The sequence below is a fragment of the Bombyx mori genome, chromosome 24 (assembly GCF_030269925.1).
Source record: "Bombyx mori chromosome 24, ASM3026992v2".
NCBI lineage: Eukaryota > Metazoa > Arthropoda > Insecta > Lepidoptera > Bombycidae > Bombyx > Bombyx mori.
Window position 1 is genome coordinate 11590284 of NC_085130.1, and position 25406 is coordinate 11615689.

The following is a 25406-nucleotide window of genomic DNA, read 5'->3' on the forward strand; positions in this document are numbered from 1 at the left end:
ATTTTTGTTTCAAAATTCAATCCAGAGATTGTCCAGTTGTTTAAAGAATTACGTATAGAGTTAGACGTAGAGTTAATTGATGTTCAATCACTACATATTATATTAAATAAAATGTGTTTTTCTACCACCGACTGATAACAAATCTCATTTTGAATTAGAGTTTCCGTTAATGTATGTGCTGAGATATGAGATGAAACAAAAAAAAAACTTATAAATAGTTTTCATATTAAATTAATGTGTAATATAACACAAAAACCGTTTTGCATAAGATGAAATAACGTCTTAATAAGATGGTGGAAATCTATAGTTACATAAAATCGATTGAAAGAACTCGACACGTCCACATGTTTAATTTCTGCACACTTATGCATTTACAGATTTTAAGCGGTAAATAAGGCAGCAATATGATAGTTCCAACTACAAGAAACAGTGAAAGATCAAAACAATTCACATCATTTGTTACTGGCGCTTCCGATACGAATTCCTCAGCTTACTTTTAAACAGGTATAGTTTCGTTCTTTGATCAAAACTTTGGCATTATGTGCTATATTGCCTTTGCCTGTCCAATAAACTAATTCAACAAAAAACTCTTGTCAATTTTGTTGTCAACAAGCTGAACAACTATTCAGCTTTTCCCATAGACCGCTTTTCCACAATCAAAATAGAGTAATTTATTTACCAAATAAAAATGGAATCGAAACGAAATAGAAGTAATTATGGAAAGTGCCGTTGCTGTTTAACTAAAGGCTATCATAAAGATATAATGAAAGAGTATTACCACGACGGTATACGAGAGGTTTACTTCGATCTATTCATGGAATGTTTCAACATGTTTGTGAGTAAATAGATTTTAAATTGTATCGAATGTTCTATATTTAAAGATCGATATAAAATAAGTCCCATAAAAATTTACCAAAACAAGCTGTAAAAGATGAAAAGTAAAAAAAGTCACTTGTTTTTAGTTTAGTTCAGTGTGATGAGTGCGAGTTTTTTAACGTTTTTTACGCTATCGAGAACGCTAAAAACTCGCACTAAGCACACAGCACACAGCCAACCTGCAGCCTACTAAATGTTAAGTGATCTTCAGTATACATAGATATCAAAAACCTGTGAACACTTCAATGAGACAGACCAGTCCTGTATCAGAAAAAGGCCATCTCGCCCTTCAAACCGAGACTTGTGCTATCAGCTTAGGTAGGAAAAACAAAAAAAAATCTAGTAGCAATTTCCTTCCAGTTTGAGCCCTGAGAGCTCACCTACACACTATGGTGAAGCTGAAGCATAGGTAGGAAAAAAAAACTTAAAAATAGACTATAAACTGTAATAAAAAAATTGAATGAATTTGATAGCATAAATCATAGAACTGTTATTTTATTCATTTTAATGGTCGCTCTACAATATTCTTTGTAATTCCAGTTGTCGACAAACGAAAAGCTAACAACATTAATATGCAAATCATGTATTACAAAGCTAAGACATGCAAGCAGTTTCAAGTTAATGGCTGAGAATACAGAGAAGCAGCTACTAGACGAATTGGTACTCAGAGATGACAAGAATACCGTGTTTGTTAATGGTGAGATACTACATTTTTGTTTGGCCCATCAATAGAGTGGACAGTTACCATTCTTTTTTATGTAAGTTTGTCTGGTATTCTGGCTTTATTATTGGAAGTCACTCTGAAAATTGATTGTATTCAGGTTAATTTGAGAAATGACTATATTTTATGTTTTTTTTGTATCTGTCTCATGTAGATCCATAAGCTCTTAAACTTATGATCTCCATGATGAAAAAAAAATGTTTCGCCTTTATACATTCATATTTTTATGGCTTAAATGGGTGGACAAGCTCACCTCCCACTTGGTGTTAAGTGGTTACCTGAGTCCATCGATACAATAGCTTCAATGCCGCCACCCTCCCTGAGAAAAGTCATTTAACTCTTAATTAAATAAAAGGCTGTCCAACCCCCCAAAAACCACAATGCATCCTTGCACAGCCGAAATTGACGCGATGGTGGTATCTATCCATGGTGTTCTAGCTTGAACGCCAGATGAGGTCGATCATGACAAAATGAAGAAATTTAAAATTTTATGATACATACTTCGAAGCCTAGTACAAAAATAATTATTTTCCAGTGCCGGTAGAAGACGCAATCTTAGATGATGATCTAATAATAAAAGCTGAAGAGCTGACAGAGGTTAAAGAGGAACCACCAGACTCTGAACCTATGGAAACTGACTTTGATACCGATTATATTGACAATGACAGTGGTAAGTTCCTCTCAATTAGCAGAAAATCTTGTGACATATACATGTTCACAAGAGGATGACTGTGCTTTGACCTGTTTTTTTTTTTTTATAAATTGTGTTTTTTAGAAATTATATTTAAATACGAATTACACATTGATACTATATTATATTATTTGTTATTTTCGTTCAATAAAACAAAAAAAAGTTTTTTTTTTTTTTTTTATTGCTTAGATGGGTGGACGAGCTCACAGCCCACCTGGTGTTAAGTGGTTACTGGAGCCCATAGACATCCACAACGTAAATGCGCCACCCACCTTGAGATACAAGTTCTAAGGTCTCAAGTATAGTTACAACGGCTGCCCCACCCTTCAAACCGAAACGCATTACTGCTTCACGGCAGGAATAGGCAGGGTGGTGGTACCCACCCGCGCGGACTCACAAGAGGTCCTACCACCAGTATGTTTAAGTTGATTATCGATACATTTGATTATTGAAAACACGAATAAAACAAAATTTTCGGAAAATAAATCGTAGCTAGATCGATTTATCGCCCTCGAAATCCCCTGTATACAAAATTTTATGAAAATCTTTGAAGCCGTTTTCGAGATTCAGATTATATATATATTTATATACAACAAGAATTGAAATAATTATATATATTGGGCAGTGACAATTTTCGGTCTCAGCACTTCAGACCTCGACATTACATCTCATGGTGCAACATGATTGAATACTATGGATTGAATACTGCTGGATGAATATAATGGATGAATAATGCAGATTGAATACTATGGAGGAGTTGGAATTGTGGTAGTGAAATATGGTCATGGAGTCGTGAAAACGAGCCCTCAATCAGGAATTTCTCAAGGTGGATTGCAGCATTCATTTTGAGAATTAAACCTTAATCCGAACATTAAATATTTAAATAGATATAAGGGTTCGATTTTTTTTAAATGTCAGAATAACAATATACTTACTGACTGACTGCAAATTTGGGGGTTGATTGCTTCCCGCTTCCGTAGGTTTAACCCGCGATTCCCTACAAGTGACCCCTGGGTGGTGCAAAACGGGAGCCGAATACATAATCGGTGGTAGGACTTGTCCGACTGGCTGGCGACCACCCTCCAACTAGAGTCCGCCGCCAAATAGCCTAGCTGTGTTCCGGCGTGTGGGTTGGAGAGCCAGTGTTATTCCTTCCCTTTCCTCTTCCTTGTTGGGGGTGAATCTTGGCGATACCTGGAACATGCGGAGCAGACGTGCGTGTGAGCTCGCGGGACGTGATTGTTTGACGGGGGTATAGGGAGACCCAGTGAAACGGTGTTCGCCGCCGCCCGCCGGTCAGTTGGGGACCTGAACCCGGGTGTCACTACTAAACTCCGCCCCGGGAAGCTGTCCCGCCAACCGGTGTAAAATCCTGTCGTGCGGTCGTCGTGCCGGAGTCGGAGACCGGAGTGGATCCCGGCGATCGCACGCAGGGTGGACTGGGGGCCCTTCCATGCCCTGCGTCAGTCGCTCACGCAACCCGTGGTCGAGCACGTACTGTGCTCCGCGCTTTATTCAGGTATTGTCACGATTTCGCCTCGAACATCCTACCCCGCCCAATCCCACTCTCCAAATAAAAAAAATAAAAAAAATGAAAGTTCGAAAAAGGAAAAGGGTTTTGTCGGCGACTCCCCATTCCACATTTAATGTGGATTTCAGCAATGTAAGGGGTCTACATAGTAACCTCGACGCCGTACACCACCATCTTGAGACGGCGCAGCCTGCCCTTCTTTTTCTGACGGAGACGCAGATATCTGCTCCGGATGATACTTCGTACCTTGAATACCCCGGCTACGTATTGGAGCACAACTTCCTGCGTAAAGCCGGGGTGTGTGTATTCGTCCGGGCTGATGTCTGTTGTCGCCGTCTACGAAGCCTCGAACAACGGGACCTGTCCCTCTTGTGGCTGCGCGTAGATCACGGGGGCTGTACCCGAGTCTACGCGTGCCTGTACAGGTCCCACAGCAGTGATGCAGGTTCAGCTCTGATAGAGCATGTGCAAGAGGGGACTAACCGCGTGCTTGAGCAGTACCCATCTGCGGAGGTGGTGGTTCTTGGAGACTTTAACGCTCATCACCAAGAGTGGTTGGGGTCCAGAACCACTGACCTCCCGGGTCGGGCTGCTTACGATTTCGCCTTGGCCTACGGCCTCTCCCAGCTGGTGACACAGCCCACCCGTGTCCCAGATATTGAGGGGCACGAGCCTTCTCTGTTGGACCTTCTGCTGACCACCGATCCAGCCGGATACAGTGTGGTGGTCGACGCTCCACTTGGATCGTCTGATCACTGCCTTATCCGTGCTGCCACACCACTCTCTCGTCCTAGTCGTCGAACGACGACCAGGTATCGAAGAGTTTGGCAGTATTTGTCAGCAGATTGGGATGGATTGCGTGAGTTTTACGCATCCTACCCATGGGGGCGGTTCTGCTTTTCCTCTGCTGATCCTGACGTCTGTGCGGACCGTCTTAAAGACGTGGTGCTCCAGGGGATGGAATTGTTTATTCCCTCCTCTGAAGTGCCCGTTGGGGGTCGCAGCAGACCCTGGTATAACAATGCCAGCAGGGATGCTGCACACCTCAAGCGGTCCGCATACGTGGCATGGGATGATGCTAGGAGACGTCGGGATCCTAACATCTCAGAGGAAAGGCGGAAATATAACGCCGCTTCCAGGTCCTACAAGAAGGTTATTGCCAGGGCGAAATCGGAGCACGTTGCTAGAATTGGCGAGCGACTGAAGAGCTATCCCTCTGGGAGCCGTGCTTTTTGGTCGCTCGCCAAAGCTGCAGAAGGTAACTTTTGCAGGTCTAGTCTCCCACCACTACGCAAGTCCGATGACAGTCTGGCCCATAGTGCGAAAGAGAAGCCTGACCTTCTGGTCAAACTCTTCGCCTCGAACTCGACTGTGGACGACGGGGGTGCCACACCACCGAACATCCTCCGGTGTGATAGTTCCCTGCCGGAGATCTGCTTTACACAGTGTGCAGTCAGGCGGGAACTCCGACTCCTGGACGTCCATAAGTCGAGCGGGCCAGACGGCATCCCTGCAGTGGTTCTGAAAACGTGCGCCCCTGAGCTGACGCCTGCGCTAACGCGTTTGTATCGCATCTCTTATTGCGCTAACAGGGTTCCGTCTTCATGGAAGACTGCCCACGTCCACCCTATCCCCAAGAAGGGTGACCGGTCGGACCCATCGAGCTATAGGCCTATCGCGATAACTTCCTTGCTTTCCAAGGTGATGGAGCGAATAATTAATATACAACTCCTGAAGTATCTGGAGGATCGCCAGCTGATCAGTGACCGACAGTACGGTTTCCGTCACGGTCGCTCAGCTGGCGATCTTCTTGTATACCTTACTCACAGGTGGGCTGAAGCCTTGGAGAGCAAGGGCGAGGCTCTTGCTGTGAGCCTTGATATCGCGAAGGCCTTCGACAGGGTCTGGCATAAGGCACTTCTGTCGAAGCTACCATCTTACGGAATCCCCGAGGGTCTCTGCAAGTGGATCGCTAGCTTTTTGGATGGGCGGAGCATCACGGTCGTTGTAGACGGTGACTGTTCTGATACCATGACCATTAACGCTGGCGTTCCACAAGGTTCGGTGCTCTCCCCCACGCTTTTCATCCTGTATATCAATGACATGCTGTCTATTGATGGCATGCATTGCTATGCGGATGACAGCACGGGGGATGCGCGATATATCGGCCATCAGAGTCTCTCTCGGAGCGTGGTGCAAGAGAGACGATCAAAACTTGTGTCTGAAGTGGAGAACTCTCTGGGGCGAGTCTCCGAATGGGGTGAATTGAACTTGGTTCAATTCAACCCGATAAAGACACAAGTTTGCGCGTTCACTGCGAAGAAGGACCCCTTTGTCATGGCGCCGCAATTCCAAGGAGTATCCCTGCAACCTTCCGAGAGTATCGGGGTACTTGGGGTCGACATTTCGAGCGTGTCCAGTTTCGGAGTCATTTGGAAGGCAAAGCCAAGTTGGCGTCCAAAATGCTGGGAGTCCTCAACAGAGCGAAGCGGTACTTCACGCCTGGACAAAGACTTTTGCTTTATAAAGCACAAGTCCGGCCTCGCATGGAGTACTGCTCCCATCTCTGGGCTGGGGCTCCCAAATACCAGCTTCTTCCATTTGACTCCATACAGAGGAGGGCCGTTCGGATTGTCGATAATCCCATTCTCTCGGATCGTTTGGAGCCTCTGGGTCTGCGGAGGGACTTCGGTTCCCTCTGTATTTTGTACCGTATGTTCCATGGGGAGTGCTCTGAGGAATTGTTCGAGATGATACCAGCATCTCGTTTTTACCATCGCACCGCCCGCCACCGGAGTAGAGTTCATCCATACTACCTGGAGCCACTGCGATCATCCACAGTGCGTTTCCAGAGGTCTTTTTTGCCACGTACCATCCGGCTATGGAATGAGCTCCCCTCCACGGTGTTTCCCGAGCGCTATGACATGTCCTTCTTCAAACGAGGCTTGTGGAGAGTATTAAGCGGTAGGCAGCGGCTTGGCTCTGCCCCTGGCATTGCTGAAGTCCATGGGCGACGGTAACCACTCACCATCAGGTGGGCCATATGCCCGTCTGCCTACAAAGGCAATAAAAAAAAAAAAAAAAAAAATGTATATATTATACTGTATATAAACAGAATTATTAAGGAATTTGGCTCCAACGCCTTAGAATTGATTTTGCCAATGTCAAAGTATTTACAAAAATGGCACGTGCTTAGAGAGGAAAAAAGTTAAAAATTTGGTCAGTTTTTCCATACGCGAATCTCTGGTTTTAAGAGCAGCACAAACAAATATATGTTAATTTTCTTGTTTGTCTGTACGAAATAGCTAGACCGATGAGAGATTTTGATGGGAGTTTAGTTGATGATTTCTGAGACACATTTTCATATTCCATAATGAAAAAAAAAATCACCAATTATTAATAATATATAATATAAAAATTAGGTATAATATTAGAGTGTATCTAAGTAGATGAATAGGAATGAAAAATTGAAATTATCAATTTGGAACTTTCTTGTTAAAGTATTGTGATGATGGACCTTTTGTGAGTCCGCGCGGGCAGATACCATCGCCTTGCCTATTTCTGCTGTGAAGCAATAATGCGTTTCGGTTTGGAGGGTAGGGCAGCCGTTGTAACTATACTGAGATCTTAGAACTTATATTTCAAGATGGGTGGCGCATTTACGTTGTAGATGTCTATAGGCTCCAGTAAACACTTAACACCAGGTGGGCTGTGAGCTCGGCCACCAAGCAATAAAAAAAAACGCGTACACACACACATCAGAGAAAAGTTGGAAAGTGCACTTGTATTGCACGAAATATATAAAAATTTAATCTTATGTTTCAAACCTCAAAATTAATCTTGAAGTAACTTTTCCTCCTCAGATGTAACAACGAAAAACCATTCGGACACGGAGAAAATGGTGAAAGGCGAATCCGAATTGTTGGCTCGCTTCGATCGAACCGAATTGAAGATGTTGCCAACTAGGAGGGCGCTGCGAGATCTGTGCCCCAACTACGTCAGACACTTGGAGCTGCTGAAAGGTCAGTCTTCTTACGCGCCGGGTTTCGGGATAAATAAAAATTTCACAAAAGTACAACTTAAAACTGTATTCAACACTAAGAACACTTAAAAACTTCACAAACTTTTTTTACTGGTGGTAGGACCTCTTGTGAGTCCGCGCGGGTAGGTACCATCACCCTGCCTATTTCTGCCGTGAGGCAGTAATGCGTTTTGGTTTAAAGGGCGGGGCAGCCATTGTATCTATACTTGGGACCTTAGAACTTATATCTCATGGTGGGTGGCGCATTTACGTCGTAAATGTCTATGGGCTTCAGTAACCACTTAACACCAGGTGGCCTGTGAGCTCGTCCACCCATCTAAGCAATAAAAAAAACAGACCCAGCCCCTAGCTTAATTGAAGAAAAGGCTTATTTATGTTTTCTTGCAATTCCCTGAAATGTAATTTTCTAGGTATAGAAGTCGTACCGAGAATGGTGAGGAAGTTACTACAGGAGAACACCAGATTAACGAACAGCAAAAGAGTATACGTAACGGAGAAGGTGGCGCAGATCGTGAACTCGTCGACGCTACTGGAAAATTCCAATATGACCCCGTTCAGGAGTAGGGCCCGTAACGGCTACCCCTGTTTCTATTGCAGAAACGTATTCGAGAATCTAGAGAAACTTCGAGAACACACGGCGATGCACAAGAAAAACGAAATCGCCCGAGTCCTAAGGACATACGGCTCCGAATGTTTCCTGGTCAACGTAGACGTGACCGATTTGATGTGCACGATATGCGACAAGAAAATGTCGAACGTGAACGAATTAAAATCCCACCTCAGCAAGGTACACGAGAAGAAAATCTACACCGAATTCTCGGACAAAGTCGTGCCATACAAATTATCGCGCGATAACTTCGAGTGCCAATTCTGCGGGTGCAACTTTGAAACGTTCGGCGCTATAGAACGCCATATGAACGTGCATTTCCGGAATTACGTCTGTAAGGAGTGCGGCGCCGGTTTCGTCACGAAATACAGACTGAAAGTGCACGTGAAGGGCCACTCGGATGGGGTGTTTCCATGCGAAATGTGCGGAAAGATCTTCACTACGCAACAAAAACACAAAAACCACGTCGACACCGTTCATAAAATGGTCAAACGTTTCAAGTGTACTCAGTGCCCGGAGAGGTTCACCGAGTACTTCAGGCGACAGAGGCACATGGTCGAAGTTCACGGCGTGGCCCCACTCCAGTACAGGTGTAACGTTTGCGATAAAATATTCGAAAGGCGATATACACTGTCGAGGCACATGAAGAGGGATCATCTAGAGGAACGCGACTTCCAGTGCGAATTGTGCTCTTACAAATGCTTTTCCAACAACGAACTGAGCATGCACATGATAAAGCACAACGGGGAGAGGATTTACGAGTGTTCGGTCTGTAAGAAGTCGTATGCGCGCAAGAAAACTTTGAGCGAACATATGCGAATCCATAATAATGACCGGAGGTTCGCGTGCGCGGTCTGCGGCCAGGCTTTTGTGCAGAAATGCAGTCTAAAAGGACACATGAAGACGCACCATCTCGAATATAATATACCTTGAGGTTGTAATTGTAATGTCACAAAACCTGTGACCGTTAGTGGCGTGGACATAGCCTAATGAAAGTGACCACTTGATTATTTGGTCGTACTCAGAGACTCCATAGGTAGGTACCACCTTTGTACTGATCTGTTGAGGTTAAAGTTCAACCTCATACCTCATTGCCGGTGGCAATATCCACATTGTGATGTCTATGTGGGCCAATATCTGTTTAACATTATGTGGCCTGTGACATCTGCATACCTGCGATCAAATTACTGAAGTTCTGTTATGTGTGAAGATATTCTAACTACATAAATTTAATTATTGTAAAATCTGTATTTTTGAAATAAAAGTCACCAGTGATTTATAAGAACTTTGATTTATTGTATTCCATTACAGATATGTAGTATACATTTTTAAGGTTTTACATAGTAACTGAACTCTAATGATCACTAAATCTAACTATACTGAGATCTTTGAACTTATATCTCAAGGTGGGTGGCGCATTTACGTTACAGATGTCTATGGACTCCAGTAACCACTTAAAACCAGCTGGGCTGTGAGCTCGTCCACCCATCCAAGCAATAAAAAAAAATGTAACATTCAGAATCACTTCAAATATGATGGCCATTGGAGGCAGACTCGTGATGTCCGACCATAATTAAGATATGAATTAAACCTACTATAACTTTTCTATAGACTGTAACAGATTTAAATATCAGCTGAAGCACGGGTCCAATGAATTTGTGATGCCAGTATTATAATGTTTTAGTTAGTATAGCAGTTACAGACAGACAAATATCTTAGCAATCTATGGATTCATTGTGTGGGATCATCATATTGCTGACAGAGTAATTCAGTGAACTTGCGACTAGTGTAGGCTTATAAGTAAAACTAAACATTAGAAGTTAAAAGCCATTAGGGCAACATCACCACCAACAATAGGTGCAACATCAGTGAAACAATCCGAACCGGTACACCTCTGTTTGAATTTAAATGGAAGTGCCCTGAGAAATTGTTTGAGATCAACCTTTAATCACCTTTTTTTTTACCACGACACCTCCCTCTACCGGAGCAGAGTTCATACACAATATGTGAAACAGTTGTCTTCTGTCATTGACAGTCCATTTTCAAAGATCTTTTCTACCACCTACCAACTCGTCCTGGAATGAACTGTTCTCCTGTTTCGTAAAGCTCTAATACATGTCCTTCTACAAACGAGGTTTCACGGGAAGAACTCAACGGTAGACAAAGACTACTGTTGAATACTGAATGGGGACAGTGTCGATTGGCATTACTGACATCCATTAGTGAAGATAACCACACACCATAAGGTGGACTGTATGGCTGCCTGCTTATAAAGATAATTAACATAAATAATAGTTTAAAAAAACTAACAAAATACGCTTTTATAGAAAATCCAACTAAAAAATAGAAAATAAATCATAATTAAAAATAGTGCAAGAAAAAACTGATTTTACTGTAAAAAAAAACCGTGGAGTGCATGGTATCAGTAGTTATAAGAAAGGTTATTTTGATAATATTCTGAAAAGCAAATCATGTTCAAAGATTCCACTACAAACATACATATGTCTGAAGCTAATAAAAGCGTATTAAAAAATAGCTGATAGGGATCTCCAGCCTAGAGATGGGAGCAGTACTCTACACAACGATAAAACGTATATTTTGACTCAACATGTAGGTCTTTACTCCATTGAGGACTGCCACTGTTTTACATGCCATCTTAGTTTGTTAGAAATTGCTGACATCCATATGCGACGGTGACCACTGATTGTCAGGTACTCTGTATACAAACTGTCTACCCTGACAGAAAAAAAATGGGTATTAATTCCTTATCAAGGAACTAGTTTAACACCTTCCAAATGTATTAGTGTTTCAGCTCACTGAAAAAGTGTCATTATTGCTAATATGAAACTACGATTTACAATTTTTAATTGATGTAGAAAGATTTGCAAGACATTATTCCTTCAGTAACATATCAACATAAGCATTATCAATTAGATCCTCATTCTGTACACCAAGCTTTTTTTGGAGTTCGGAAGCGATCTTCTGACCATCTTCAACTGTCTGTTCCGGAGCTAATACTACTTCTAGCTCCATAAAGTGTCCTAGGTCTTTAACTGTGTCTATGTGTATACGTGTCTGGCCAACCATGTACAGTTTTCTGAAAAAGTTGTGTCTGTTATTGTATATGTTGGAAGTTGAAGTTTGGAATTTTGGAAGATGATGATCAACCAACACATCAAGGGGTCATTTTGCAACTTTACAGGGTAACCATTTAAGTTTAAAATTTTGAAAAAATGTAAAAAAAAATCTTCTTTGGCTATTTGAATGGAGTTGACATAATTGATGTTCATTTAAAAAATAATGTTGACGCTAATACCAAATAAAATGGACCTTTAATCACAAAGATAAATGTTTCGTAATAAGCGAAATATTGCTTAAAGCAAATAGCCTTGCACCCCAGATATGAAATCTCTTCAAATATAAACTTAAAATTCATGTAGTTTCCTTAAGTTAATTATATTAATGTTGTGTTTGTGCTTCTGGTGTTGGTGATGGCCAATAGTGATGATAAGCAGATGGGCAGTGAACTGTATTCAAAAGCTATAAAAAGCTTTGGAATATGGCTACAGGTTAATGCAAACAAACTTAAACTTTTTTCATCAAAACTTTCATCAGCAGAATTCCAAACGTAGTTGATAGACTTTAATAACTAGTTCGTATTTGACTTTAGTTTCGTCTGAATAGTTTCAACCGAATTAGTGCAGTGGTGAACATTATTTTGGCACTCTCATATTGCCGTGTATGGCATGTATATGCCGTATATCTTTTTTTAGTTTATTTAGTAATCAATTGTACCTTGAGAGGAGCCAGTATTATTAGATTTAGCTATGAAGTTGCTGTTTAGTATGCAGAAATTTACGTAAGCTAAATAGTAAACAATACACACCAGATTGGCTCTGCCACTGGCATTGCTGGCGTCATTATCGCCGACAAACTCTTATTTCTTAACACTCATATTTTATGGTAACCATGATAAAAAAGAAACGAATTCACTAAAACAAAACACTAATTATTAAACAAATGATTTTCTTTATGAATTGATTTCGGGATTTTTAAAAGAATTTATTTGAATTTAGAATTTATGGCCATACATAAATTACGTTTTAAATAGTATTATAGAACAGCAACTTGACAGATAAAGAGCAACTATTTATCTAATATATTTAAACTCATCGTATCTACCAGGTATCTTATCCTTTAGACTCTATACAAATAGAGCTGTGACTATGCCTCTGTAGGCGTATATTTTAGTACCAATTTTTTGAAGAGAATATGTGGGTACTTAACAATTCTCAACTAATGACATATGCAGTGACGCATATTGTGGTAATAAAAATAAAAGCAGCAAAATTATGATTAGGAGAATCTCTGGTTGTTGGGAGTCTTGTGAGCCCGCGTGAGTAGGTGTCAGCACCCCGTCAATTCTACTGTTAAGCAATAATGCGTTTCGGTTTGAAGGATACAGCCCTTCTGCTGTAGAAATAAAACTTAAACTTGTGTCTTATGGTGGGTAGTGGCATTTACGGTGTTAATGTCCATGGGCTTCAGTAACCACTTAACATCAGATGGGTCATAATGTCATATCTAAAAAATAAAAATAAAAAATACCCACCGTTCTTTCACAACACGGCCTTGCGCTCCCAAGCATTTCTTCAACATATCATCCAAAAGTTTAGCCTTCTCGTATTCTGCAGTGGTAAATTGTAATAATTCGTAATTCGCTAATTTCGGGCCCTTTTCTTTACTTCTATCATATCGCACTAGGGTGGCAGCGGAGTCCGCATAAAATCTCATTTTTAATCTACCGTTGTTAACTTTGTAAAATATGTCATTCTGCTTGATCAATGTTGGCGGACCACCACTTAATTCTTCTGCGACTTTACAGATCTTATCGTAGTCTCTTATTTTCCCTTTAATTTCAACGTTTCTCATTTTCTGTTGCCTATTTAATAGGTAGGGTATAATTAAACAACGCCTGACTACCACTTAGATTTAAAGTTGAGCAGGAATGCCCGCCAACTTAAAAAAATGTAGTACAGATAATTTTTTGTTTCATTTGCCTTCGGGCAAGTAAAGGGAACGTAGTTCATACGTCCAAATCTTTAAAGCAAAGGTGGAGTCCATTTATATTCTATGAAAAAGTGACAGCTGTTAAGATATTAATAATTGAGATATAATTAATTATAAACTAAATGTCTCAAAACCAAAACTAAACATCGTAAGTATTGGTCGACATGAAATAACTTCATTTACTCCAAGTTCAATGGACTTCAAAGGGCATTAAAATTTTTCTAGGGGTCCTCCATGGGATTTTAACTAATTTACTGTCTTTTCATTTTAAGGTTAAGTCATTTTGCCTCAATTAAGACTTTTGAACCAGTCTTTCATTGCGCGTGAAATTTTGGTGCCTAGGAAGCCCGCAGGGTATGCGGGTCTTGACGACCCGCAGTAGATGCGAGCGAACCATGGGTCCAAGAATATTTTAGAATCATATCAACCAAAGACTCCTCTTCTTTCTCTCTCGGTCGTATTTTTGTCGCAACCATAATGGTGGCACTCCATTGGTAGTTCTCTCCAGACGAAGCGGTACAGGTGTAGGCCAAAATATCCGAGACCCGTGAACACTTACATCACCCGCAAGACGAGACGCCCTTAATCCTCGTTCACCCCGTTCGCAATGTGCTCAGTGCGATCTGGACCCGGTATCGTGCCATGGATCGCACCACTCTCACGTAGATGCTTGGCAAGAGCTGGAACAACGTGTCGAGTGTCGCCATTAGCCAAAGGCCAGGCGTAATATGATTCGTTGATCTGAAAGCCATCCTGCCTAGGGTGAAGGCCTAATTAGAGGAGGTAGGCACGTGATAGATGATGCAATTGAGGGACAGTGGCCATCTCTGTCATTACACTATCGACGGATATGGACCCATTCTGATCAGATTTCATATCTCCCACTTTTAACTAATATCTCACTTTTAACAGTACAACGGCTGCCCCGCCTTTCAAACCGAAACGTATTACTGCTTCACGGCAGAAATAGGCAGGGTGGTGGTACTTACCCGCACGGACTCACAAGACGTCCTACCATCAGTAATTACGCAAATTATAATTTTGCGGGTTTGATTTTGATTACACGATGTTATTCCTTCACCGTGGAAGTAAATCGTGAACATTCGTTAAGTACGTATTTCGTTGGAAAAATTGGTACCTGCCGCGGGATTCGAACACCAATGCATAGTTACATACTGGACTGGATCGTTACATACGACGTACTGGATATACATATACTTTAGGCTACGGTGACTTCAAACGTGTCTTCCAACGATTCGGAAAGCGTCTCGATTTGAGGCAGGCTTCAAAAAATCTCTGGTTCGGACTCGGCGGGGTATCCCGGAGTACTAGTGCCGCTGATTGGAGACTAGTGTCGTTGGTCGTGGACGATCGCTTTGACGGCCGGTCAGTCGGGTGTCCTCGTGGTGGCACCGCGAGTCTGGTGATAGTGTTGACCCCCTATTCTGCCCAGCGCTGCCCCTGGTGGCGATAGAACGTAGGATGAGAGAGTCTAAGGGGAGTCGCTTGATGTATAGAGGCCTTAAAAACAAAAATGCTAAATAATCTATATGTACCGGTCCCCAGGGTACCGAAAGTCCAATATCAAACACGCTGTTAGGCTCGGGAACCAAGTTCTTTGTTCATGTTCATCTGCAACACGGCCACACAGCTTTTTGTCCTTGAGATATTCGGAGGGTGTGGTGGCGTGCCTTTGAAGGCTGCTGAAAGACCCCCTGCGGGAATAGCGCAAAAACTATTTCCCCCAGCTCCCGAGGCCGGAGTCGTAAGGTTACCGAATCGTTTTATACGGGTGAACACAAGGCAGCATGCAGCCATGCCGCCACTTCCGAGGAGACGAAGACGACGGTGATGAGGCCTTTGGTTGCGAGTCAGCCTGCTCGCAGAAGACCAGGGTATCAGATATCGATAGAAACACTTAATATGTGTCGGGCGATAACTAAAACGCATCGCCACGCGGAGTGCGACCGTCTCAAATATTATATTGTATGGGCATATTGTCTTTGCTTTCTCCAATCGATAAAATGAACGAAAAAAAGGGATGTCAAAAAAAAACAAACAAATAGAGTTTTGCAAATGAGAACAGAATATTTTTGGGAAAGAGAATAATTTGTAATAAAAAATTATGGCTTTTGGTATTATTAATAATTTAATTTCACAGCCAAATGTCTGTAGGTGTTGTCTATCTGCTGGCGGCGAGTGGGATATTACGACGTCTTATTTAAGTGCGGACGGAAAAAAAGAAGTTTATTCTGAAATACTAAAGGATTGTTTCGGGATTTCTGTAAGTGTTTTAGCAACAGGAAATCGTTTGATTATAACGAATTCTCAATGTAAACGAATGGTCTCATTAACATTAACATACTACTAACTTTAAGATCCTACATCGTAAAACTCAACATAGAAAAAAATAATTAAAATCGTCCTACAGCTTATTTAATATAAAGGCTAATTATGTTTATTCGTAACTGTTGGACGGTTCAAATTTGAGGGGATTGGGTTCTGTAGGTGATGAGGGGCTATTTAAAAACACAACTGCTTCATTATAATTATATTGCAGATTGCTTGAACACTTTTAAACCATTATACAATTATTATCTTTATTTTTTTTTAATAAAACTATTACATGTTTGTCTTGCCGTGTAAGATGAGAAGTCATGACATTTTCTTAGGAGAATACAATGATCTGTTTTTTTAAACATTTAAAATCATTCTAATATTCGAAATCTAATCAAGTGTCAAGTGTTGCCTGCCATTACATTTAATATACAAACTCCAACAGTAACCAATTTAGGTTCTTTAAAAATACGACATTAATTTTATTGTAGTAACTGGTAGTACTATAGGTTTTTTTTTTTTTTTTTTAATCAATTTTCTTTTACTCAAAAGTATTTAATTTAATTTGTTTAAATTTGTCTGCAGTTATAAGACTGGATAGTTGTCCTTTGAAGAAAACACCCAGTTGAAAGATTCCATAATATAGATAGATAAAAATTCACAAATTTGCATGTACAAAAAACTACAAAGACGATTGATACTCTGTGAAGGAATAACAGTGCAATAAATAATAAAGTCGATTATTTATATTATAGCTGTAGTGTCTCATTGTGTAACTCGCATGCTTATGTACCACCCTTCTGAATAGTACTCCCACAAAATAGAAATGTTTTGCAGTCTAAGATAGGACAAATATTAAGACTCCATGTCTTAAGATTCACATGTCTCTATGAACTCCAGTAATGATTCTAAAGAAACATATGTAGAGATAGAGTTGCCCCTTAAAACCCAATATTTTTAAATTACAGCTATCGATCATAAAAAATATAAGTCTGAGTTTGCGAGTTTGTCAACTATGCGTGGAACACCTCCGTGAGGCGAGTTCGTTCAAGAAACAAGTTCTAAATGCTGAAAAAGTTTTCAAGCAATATTACGGTAATTGTAACACTACTATCATCATTGTTCTCCATCATAGAAGAGAGGGGTCAACGGTGAGCGTTGCCATAGTTGTCCTCCCACCGTTGCTGATGTGCATGAGCTTGTCCTTTTACTGTCATGCGCTGAGCAGCATATTAAAATAGCATTGAGACGAATATGTTAACAATCCATGGATTCATTGTGTTGGTGCCGGGTCTATCGTTGAGGAATTTGGAGAATGCCAGTGGCTTCATAACATTGATAACGAAGTAATTGAAATAGTTTTTGTTTTATCAATAAACAATATTAAAAATTGATTTTCGGGTACCGGGTTTATAGAGATAATATTTTTTTTTTTAATTATTCAATAATTGAATAAATAAATAAATTAAACATAAATTTATATTTTAGAACACATTACAGATATTCATCGAGATGTAGCAAAACCTTTAGGAAATACCTTAAAAGAGGATGACAATTTAATATGCGGCGTGAACTCTATTGAAGGCAGCGGTAAGTCTCATTTTGCAATGAATAATGTTGGTTTGTTTTAAATGATTGGGACCAATCATTCTTATTATATTGGTATATTCTCAATCGTTTCACTCTTGATTGAGTGGTCGTGCAGTCATGTGTTAGAGGGGACATAATAGCACATTGGTACAATATTGGTATAATAGTCTTCATATCCCATATCCCATATACTCAGGTGACAGGGCAACGCAAAGCCGTCGCCCTAATCATACCCTGTCGGATACCCTGGGTTTGCCTTCAACGCTTTTAGGCACTAGAAGCATCGGTCACCGTCCTCGTCAAGGACGAGGAAGTCCATAGACACAACCCACTGAGTTTCTCGTCGGATCTCCTCAATGGGTCGCGATTCCGATCCAATGGTAGATTCACCGAAGCACTGCTCTTGCTAGGGCCAGTATTAGCGTTAATGTAGCCATCATGAAGCCTAAGATTTCTGACAGATACCTGATTTTGGCCAACGATTTTTTCAAGATACCTTTGCTACACTTTGCTTGATAAAAGAAAAAAAAAACCCTATCTTAAACTGATCCTTGTTACCTTCGATCAATAATAGTACTAGATAAAGGATCAGGAACAAAAATAAGACGCTCGAGTGGCCACGTTTGCAGACACGAAAACATCTTCATTTCTTAGAAAAAAGTTTAATAATGTTAACGACTTCAGCTAATTATAAACCTTAATGCTTAAACATAAAGTTTAATTACCATTGTGAAATATATTTATTTAGGTCCTTTCGTCAGGGAAAGAATATTATGGAATAAATTTAAAATGTCACTTGAACATAAAAAGTCATCAGTACAAAAATATTTATTCTAAAATGATACATAAAGACTAATTTATAAGGTTTAAAATATTTGTTTAAAATTTCGTACTTATTGTATTGTGGAACTAGATGTAGTTCTTGGTATTACATTTCAATGCTCAGAACACAGTAAGTATTGAAAGACGTAGAGTTGCAGAATATATTTGTTTTAGGTTTATTTTGTATGGTCGCAACTATTTTTGACCGATTCAAAAAAGTAGTAGATAATATTTTACATGGCCGCTATTACAACAAATAGGTAATAAATAATAAAATTGAAGTAAAAAAAAAATGAAAGGAAACAAGAAACATGTCTTCCACGTATTCTTTATACAGAAGTAATTAAAACAATAATGTAGGTTTAATTACCTCTTTTTTACAAATATACTATATAAAATTTATGTATTAAACTAACACACTGTAAAATTTATAATCTAATTATTTACAAATATAATGTAATCTGATATCAAAGAATTTTTCTATAATCAGTTTAATTTAGGCTTATTTTATGGCTGTGTTCGTTTCCCCTAGAAAACAAATCCTTTTCTGCATATACGCTTAGAATATTTATACATACATATAAAGTTTTTATAATACTTTTTTGCATTGATTTGCCACCACCATTGAACAATTCTAGAATTTTTATAAGGGTTCTATATTTCTTATCCTCTTTCTTTCGCGACAATATATATCCATTGTGCACAGCGAAAAGGAGCTACTAGGAAATCTACAAACAAAAATAACATTATAAAATAACAAAACTACTCTATGCATTCCCTGTTCAAGAATAGGTGATGTTTGTTACAATAGTTGGTGCCTTGTTGCAAGCATTGGCCAAACAATGACAATATTCGTAAATTGAATTTTATTTACTATATAATTCTTTTTATTATTTTATGAAATTCGTTTTATAATATAAACTTACCAAAAAAAGATATTCCTTCCAAAACCTTGGTGTTACGGTAGTTTTTTACTCTGTTTTTGAACGCGCAGTGCAGCGTTTTGACGTCTTAATGTTGGCTATGATTGGACCATACTAATTTGAAATAAGACCACAAATAAATTTGTGGTCTTATTTTTCGGGCCGTTTTTGAAGCGTTAATCGCGAATCTAGTAGTATTATTGATCGAAGCTTGTTACAGATTTGCAAAGAAAACCCGATTCACTTAATATTTGCAAGAGAGGCAGGGAAAGAGAATCGAATGGGCACATAGTTGATGATGATGTTGATGATGATGATGATGATGAAGAGACACCCATATCGGAACTCGTGAAGAGGAATTCGCATTTCAAAATACAAGATGAGACTTCAAAACATATTGACCCTAAAGTTGAGAGGCGTAGAGTCCAAAACTTATGTGAGTCTTACGGGTTATTGGCGTCCACAGAGTTACAGCTAGATATGTGTCCTTCGTTCAATTTTAGAGATTCAGATCAGTACTGACCTTATGTGACAACGAACGACTAAGCGAGACGGGCGAAGGGCGAGACGCGGCAACCCGAAATGACCCGAATGACTGTCGTATGGTTCTTTTCTTCTGATTCGTAGGTTTTGTGTTAAACGAGTCGATTTAGTGAACGACTCATATTTTTTGAAGTGACCCTATCGTTCGTGCGGAATTTGAGAACCGGCTCGTTTGATTCGTTCGTTCGCGAACGACACATATCTGGTTACAGCTTAATGGCGTAGGTAGTTAATAATATTATATCTATATATATAAAATTAATTGCTGTTCGTTAGTCTCGCTAAAACTCTAGAACGGCTGGACCGATTTGGCTAATTTTAGTCTTGAATTATTTGTGGAAGTCCAAATAAGGTTTCCTCCTCCTCCTCGAGTCGTGTTCCTCATGTCTGAGGGTCGTGACCACCATCACCCATGAGCTTCAATCTTAGGATCTTTTTCCACTTTCCCCTGTCCACGGCGTCATGCAGCGCGCTGTACACTGTACTGTCCAAAGCGGTGCGGATCTGATCGGACCAACGAGTATGGCTGCGGCCTCTAGATCTGTTGCCTTCAACTTTCCCTGTGATCATAAGTTTTTCCAGGTTATCGCCGTCTTTCCTCGCAATGTGACCAAAATATTCGAGGATCCGCTTCAGACATACAGTAGACAGTCTGATTTTGATGCCCAGTTGCTTCAATATCGACACGTTAGTCCGGAAGGCTGTACACGGAATTCTTAGCATGCGTCTCCAACACCACATTTCGAAAGCATCGATGCGCATTCGGTCTGCTGCTTTCAACGTCCATGTCTCAGCTCCATACAAGAAGATAGAGAAAACAAGAGTCCGCACCAGTCTGGTTTTAGTTTTCAGGCCTATCCCTCTATTCTTCCAGATCTTCTGTAGCTGAGACATCGCACTTTTAGCCATTCCGATACGTCGGCGCACGTCAGTTTCACATGAGCCTTTGTTGCTGGTGCAGGACCCGAGATACACGAATTCGTCTACAACCTCTAATCCAAGCGCCCCACTCAATCTTAGAACATTTGCACGATCCACCACCATTAATTTCGTTTTTGATCTATTTATGGAGAGGCCTAGGCTGTTGCTGATACGTTCCATTTTGCTGAAGAAAAGAGACATTTCAGATTCGTCTGCAGCTAGCAGGGTCGTATCATAATATAAGGTTTAAAAGGTAGATAAATATGAAAATGCTCGGAATTAAATAAAAATAACAATTTTGTTTTTCCTTTGATGTGTCTCCCGTCGGACGGATTCCTTTTAGCCTTGAGAGGTTTTTTCAGCGTAACCTTAACTAGTAGGTGAGCTCACGGGGCTCAAACCGTATGAAACATTTGTCGATAACAATATATTTTTTAACATAAATGATTTTGACGTGATTAACGTCTTATGAATCGATGAATTCCGGCTGCACGCACGAATAAGTGTCACGTTCCGCTTGAGTCTGAGCGTGCAAGCGAGAGCGCGGTGCGAGCGATAGAGAGGCACGATCGGACCGTGCGTTGGCTTGTGACACATTTATCTCTCGTCTCGCGTGACGTTAATTCGAATAGTTCTGCTACTGACCTTATCACGTAATACTGTAGTCCGTAAACAGATTTTACAGGAAAGCATTTTTTTTTATTTCAATTGTTCGATAATGTTTTCGAAGATGTTTTTTGTTTCAGGTCAATATAAAGTACAGAATTCCGTTAAGGAGCTATCGGAACGGAAACGACTCATCGTAACTTGCGAGACGGTCCTCAAGTGGACCACCGCTTGTCCCTTCCGCCACCACAAAAGCTGGTTCCAGTGCTTCTACTGCACCGATGACTTCATGGAGATCGCGAAGCTTCGCGAGCACACGGCCAAAGCCCACAATAACACAGACGACGAATTAAAAAAAATTAAACGCTTCCCTAGATCATTGCAGATCGACATATCGAATCTCAAATGTTGCCAGTGCGAATTAAATTTAGTTGACGTCGAAGCGATGCGGCGTCATCTCGCCGAAGCCCACAACCGGGTTCTGTACAAAGAATGCATAGCCGATTACAAAGTGAACACCAGTCCTTACACTTGCCACTTGTGCGGGAAACGGTACCACGTGTTCCGTAGTCTGACCACGCATCTGAATGTGCACTACGCGAATTGCGTTTGTGATGTGTGCGGGAAATCTTTTATGAACACGAAACGGCTTAAGGTCCACAGGGCGACCCACGAGAATGGCCACTATCCCTGTTCCGAATGTGGGAAGGTTTTGAAAACGAAAATATCGAAAGCGAACCACATGGGTACGCACGCGAAGCGCGTCCTAAAATGCCACATCTGCTTCGAACCGATGAAGCACTACAACGATCGTCTGAAGCACATGTCCGAGCGGCATAATGTGACGCACAAGTTTGTGTGCCCGGTGTGCGGGAGGGAGTTCAATCTCAAGCATTATCTGGCGACGCACGTGCGGCAGACTCACGGGAATAGAAACAAGGCGTGCCCGGATTGCGGGATGACGTTCAAGACGAATTACGGGCTTAAGAAGCACATGCTGAGGCACTCTGGGATCAGGGCCTTCAAGTGCTCGGTGTGCTGTAAGACGTACGCCAGGAGTTATACGTTGAGGGAGCACTTAAGGACCCACGAGAGCGAGGGGGTGGCGACCCTAACATGAAACAGAAATGTCGTCACAGATTTCGCGTAAACATATTAGATATGTTTGTATATGTGACTGATGTATTTTCGAAGCAGCTGCCCTTGAGTTGTCAGGTCTAAAGAAGCCCTCGGGCAGCTGTTCCTAGAAAATCTCATCGCTTCCGGCTGAGCCGGTGCTTGCCCGATCTGGTGAATCTGGAAAGACCTCCGAGCCAAGAGTCATCCTTCTTTCCTAAAAAATAAAAATATATGACACCACTGGATTCCATACAGGATTGAACCGAGAGAGTAATTTTATTGATGTATAATATCTTTCAGAGCTGCAATAGTATTTTGTGCAATTTAGGTGTGATAACACAAAGCTTACAACTTTTTTTTTCTTTTTTTTTTTATTTCCCTTGTAGGCAGACGAGCATACGGCCCACGTGATGGTGAGAGGTTACCGTCGCCCATGGACTTCAGCAATGCCAGGGGCAGAGCCAAGCCGCTGCCTACTGCCTAATACTCTCCACAAGCCTCGTTTGAAGAAGGACATGTCATAACTTTCGGGAAACATCGAGAAATGTCACCTATTGTACTTAGAGCCCTGCACTGTGGTCCTAAGCTAACAACTCCACGGACCATTTGTTTTGTTTGGTTTTACCTTTTTTCCTACCGAATTGGTTACCTAGAAGCTATTCCGCCTATGCTTGGACCGATGTTTTATAGTTAATCATGACATGACACAGTAAAATTCCCTAGACACCAAGACACTCAACAACAGACGACTCAAGACATTATTTAATTCTACCCTCACATAGAGTCTGTACGCGATTACATAGTTTGCGTCTAGTTGAACAGTTTCATTCAGTACCCGGATTCGACAAATATTGCCTCAGACACAGCCCACTGAGTTTCTCGCCGGATCTTCTCAGTGGGTCGCGTTTCCGATCCGATGGTAGATTCTGCGAAGCAAAGCTCTTGTTAGGGTTCGTGTTAGCAACGTCGTCAGGTTTGAGCCCCGTGAGCTCACCTACTAGTTAAGGTTACGCTGAAAAAACCTCTCAAGGCTATCAGCTTAGGCAGGAAACAAAAAAAAAGTACTGTTTTCGACAATTGTTTCATACTCAATGTGGCCACGCGTAGACTGAAGACTGGTAATGGAGTGCTGGTAGGACTGGTAGGCTGAAATAGCCTCTCAAGGCTCTCAGTTTACGTAGGTAAAAAAAAGAGTGGAAATATACGAGTAGTTCGCTCGTCATAAAACATTCAAAGGAATATTACAATGCCACCCAACTCGATATCGATAAAGGGGTGCCGCTCTGGTTCCGGTAGTCAGATGACGTGGTGTTTGTCACTATCAGGGCCCTGAATCTGCGATATTTTAAGGTAAATCTTTTTTGTGTATGGAAACTAGCGACATCTTGTAGCGGATGCCCCTAAACTTATATTTTGTTAAAGTTAAAACATTTAATTAATGTGTAAGTAAACACAGAAAATAAAAAATGTATAATCATACAAGTCTTTACTTATTATAGATAAATTGATTAAATTTTATCAGAGAGAGAGAGAGAGAGAGAGAATACACTTTATTGCACACCAAAACACAATTTACATTCAAAAAAACAATAAAAAAACAGATACATTTGTACAATAGGCGGTCTTATCGCTAAAAGCGATCTCTTCCAGACAACCGTCAATCAATCAATCAATTAGTGGCTTCCGAAAATTCACAAAATCCTTCATTAAAAATAAAATATATAGGTAACATGTTACTGCCATCTACAGGAGCAATGAGAAACTAATCGAAGCGAAGCCATCTAGTAGCTGACGCCCGTAAACATTTTTGTTGAGTGCTCGAGTTGCTTATCTATAACTAGTTTATGTGTATTATCTATGGTAAAAAGTGTGTTAGCTATCATTAGACAATTCTACGCGAACCATGGAAGCATTATTCCATAACTTAACTTTGTTGAAATTAAAGGGCGATATTAACGCCCAAACTGGTTTGATTATTCATAATGTGTTGATCATGTCTAACGAATTAAAAAGTGACCCGAAAAAATTTCTTTTTTAAATTTAAATGATTAACGTTTTTTTGTGTAATTGTATTATATTTAGTTTTTATACACACAACACTAGAAGTGTGTGAGCGAGAGATCCGATTGCCTATAAGTGTGAGCGAAAGGTCTGATAAAAATGATTTATGACTTAGTTCGCACGTTGTAATGGCTCAAGTACAATCAATGAGTTCGACAAGGACTGACTGGTGCTTGAGAGGTCTAAAAGCACCGAGAGTGAATCCCCCGGATTCACACCGACTTCCGATGTCGTCATGACCACAGAGCCTCTGGGCTCGTAGAAGTGTAGACATGTCATAGCGTTCGGGAAGCACCGTGGTGGGGAGCTCATTCCAAAGCCGGATGGTACGTGGCAAAAAAGATTTCTGGTAACGCACTGTGGATGAACGCAGTGGCCAGGTAATATGGATGAAAATGGATGAAGTGTGATTGCAATTCCCAAACTGTATAATATAGAAAGGAGTATATTCAAAACAGTCACTACTGAAATCAAACCAAACGGTACCCTAAGCACCGGTCACCGTTCTCGTTAAACCCGTCGCTTGCGACGAAGGGCTCAGCGAGCAAATTAATCCACAGACAGCCCACTGAGTTTCTCGCTGGATTTTCTCAGTGGGTCGCGTTTCCGATCCTGCGGTAGATTCTGCGAAGCACTGCTCTTGCTAGGGTCAGTGTTAGCAACTCTCCGGTTGAGCCCCGTGAGCTCACCTACAAACGTTAGGGTAAAGCTGAAATAGCCTCTCGAGGCTATCAGCATAGGTAGGAAAAAAAAAACAGCAAAGACAAAAACAAAATAAAGCTGGAACCAAATGTCAAAAATTTGGCGGGAACGCTGGAAGTTGCGTGAATTGTCTTATTTTGTTAGTATTTCTTCAGGTTTAAATCTGTAATAACGGTGGTTTATTACCTATTTAATATCTGTGAAAATGCACAAATGTGGGAAAATGAAACAAAGCCGCTGGACG

General features: G+C 40.8%; 3 protein-coding genes across 5 annotated transcripts; 2 read left to right on the top strand and 1 right to left on the bottom strand.

Moving 5' to 3' along the window:
- The first annotated feature begins 570 nt into the window (after positions 1-570).
- On the top strand, positions 571-9753 carry LOC101746246 (zinc finger protein 260). 2 transcript variants are annotated; one of them, XM_004926644.5, is made up of 5 exons: positions 571-835; positions 1417-1573; positions 2133-2267; positions 7683-7841; positions 8272-9753. In XM_004926644.5, the coding sequence occupies exons 1-5, from the start codon at positions 689-691 to the stop codon at positions 9399-9401; spliced, it is 1728 nt and encodes a 575-aa protein (XP_004926701.1). In that variant the 5' UTR covers positions 571-688; the 3' UTR covers positions 9402-9753. The 2 variants fall into 2 exon arrangements, with proteins under 2 accessions (XP_004926701.1, XP_004926702.1); XM_004926645.5 differs by having other exon boundaries at positions 598-835; positions 8278-9753.
- A 1389-nt stretch (positions 9754-11142) lies between these two features.
- LOC692922 (adenylate cyclase) lies at positions 11143-13466 on the bottom strand. The gene is given in 2 exon segments (NM_001046765.2): positions 11143-11565; positions 13081-13466. Coding segments are annotated over 2 exon segments (525 nt in total). The 5' UTR covers positions 13401-13466; the 3' UTR covers positions 11143-11360.
- Positions 13467-15557: 2091 nt separating this feature from the next.
- On the top strand, positions 15558-23881 carry LOC101746105 (zinc finger protein 26). 2 transcript variants are annotated; one of them, XM_012690837.4, is made up of 5 exons: positions 15558-15822; positions 16844-16970; positions 17364-17465; positions 19431-19646; positions 21421-23881. In XM_012690837.4, the coding sequence occupies exons 1-5, from the start codon at positions 15664-15666 to the stop codon at positions 22398-22400; spliced, it is 1584 nt and encodes a 527-aa protein (XP_012546291.1). In that variant the 5' UTR covers positions 15558-15663; the 3' UTR covers positions 22401-23881. The 2 variants fall into 2 exon arrangements, with proteins under 2 accessions (XP_012546291.1, XP_012546292.1); XM_012690838.4 differs by having other exon boundaries at positions 17376-17465.
- The last annotated feature ends 1525 nt before the right edge of the window (positions 23882-25406 follow it).

Bases quoted from the DNA above. Each gene is read 5' to 3' on its own strand.
- LOC101746105 (XM_012690837.4), top strand. From the start codon at position 15,664: ATGGCTTTTGGTATTATTAATAATTTAATTTCACAGCCAAATGTCTGT. The intron at 17,466-19,430 runs GTAAGTCTCATT...AGCTTGTTACAG, and splicing joins GAACTCTATTGAAGGCAGCG to ATTTGCAAAGAAAACCCGAT. The intron at 19,647-21,420 runs GTGAGTCTTACG...TTTTTGTTTCAG, and splicing joins GCGTAGAGTCCAAAACTTAT to GTCAATATAAAGTACAGAAT.
- LOC101746246 (XM_004926644.5), top strand. From the start codon at position 689: ATGGAATCGAAACGAAATAGAAGTAATTATGGAAAGTGCCGTTGCTGT. The intron at 836-1,416 runs GTGAGTAAATAG...TTGTAATTCCAG, and splicing joins TGGAATGTTTCAACATGTTT to TTGTCGACAAACGAAAAGCT. The intron at 1,574-2,132 runs GTGAGATACTAC...ATTATTTTCCAG, and splicing joins GAATACCGTGTTTGTTAATG to TGCCGGTAGAAGACGCAATC.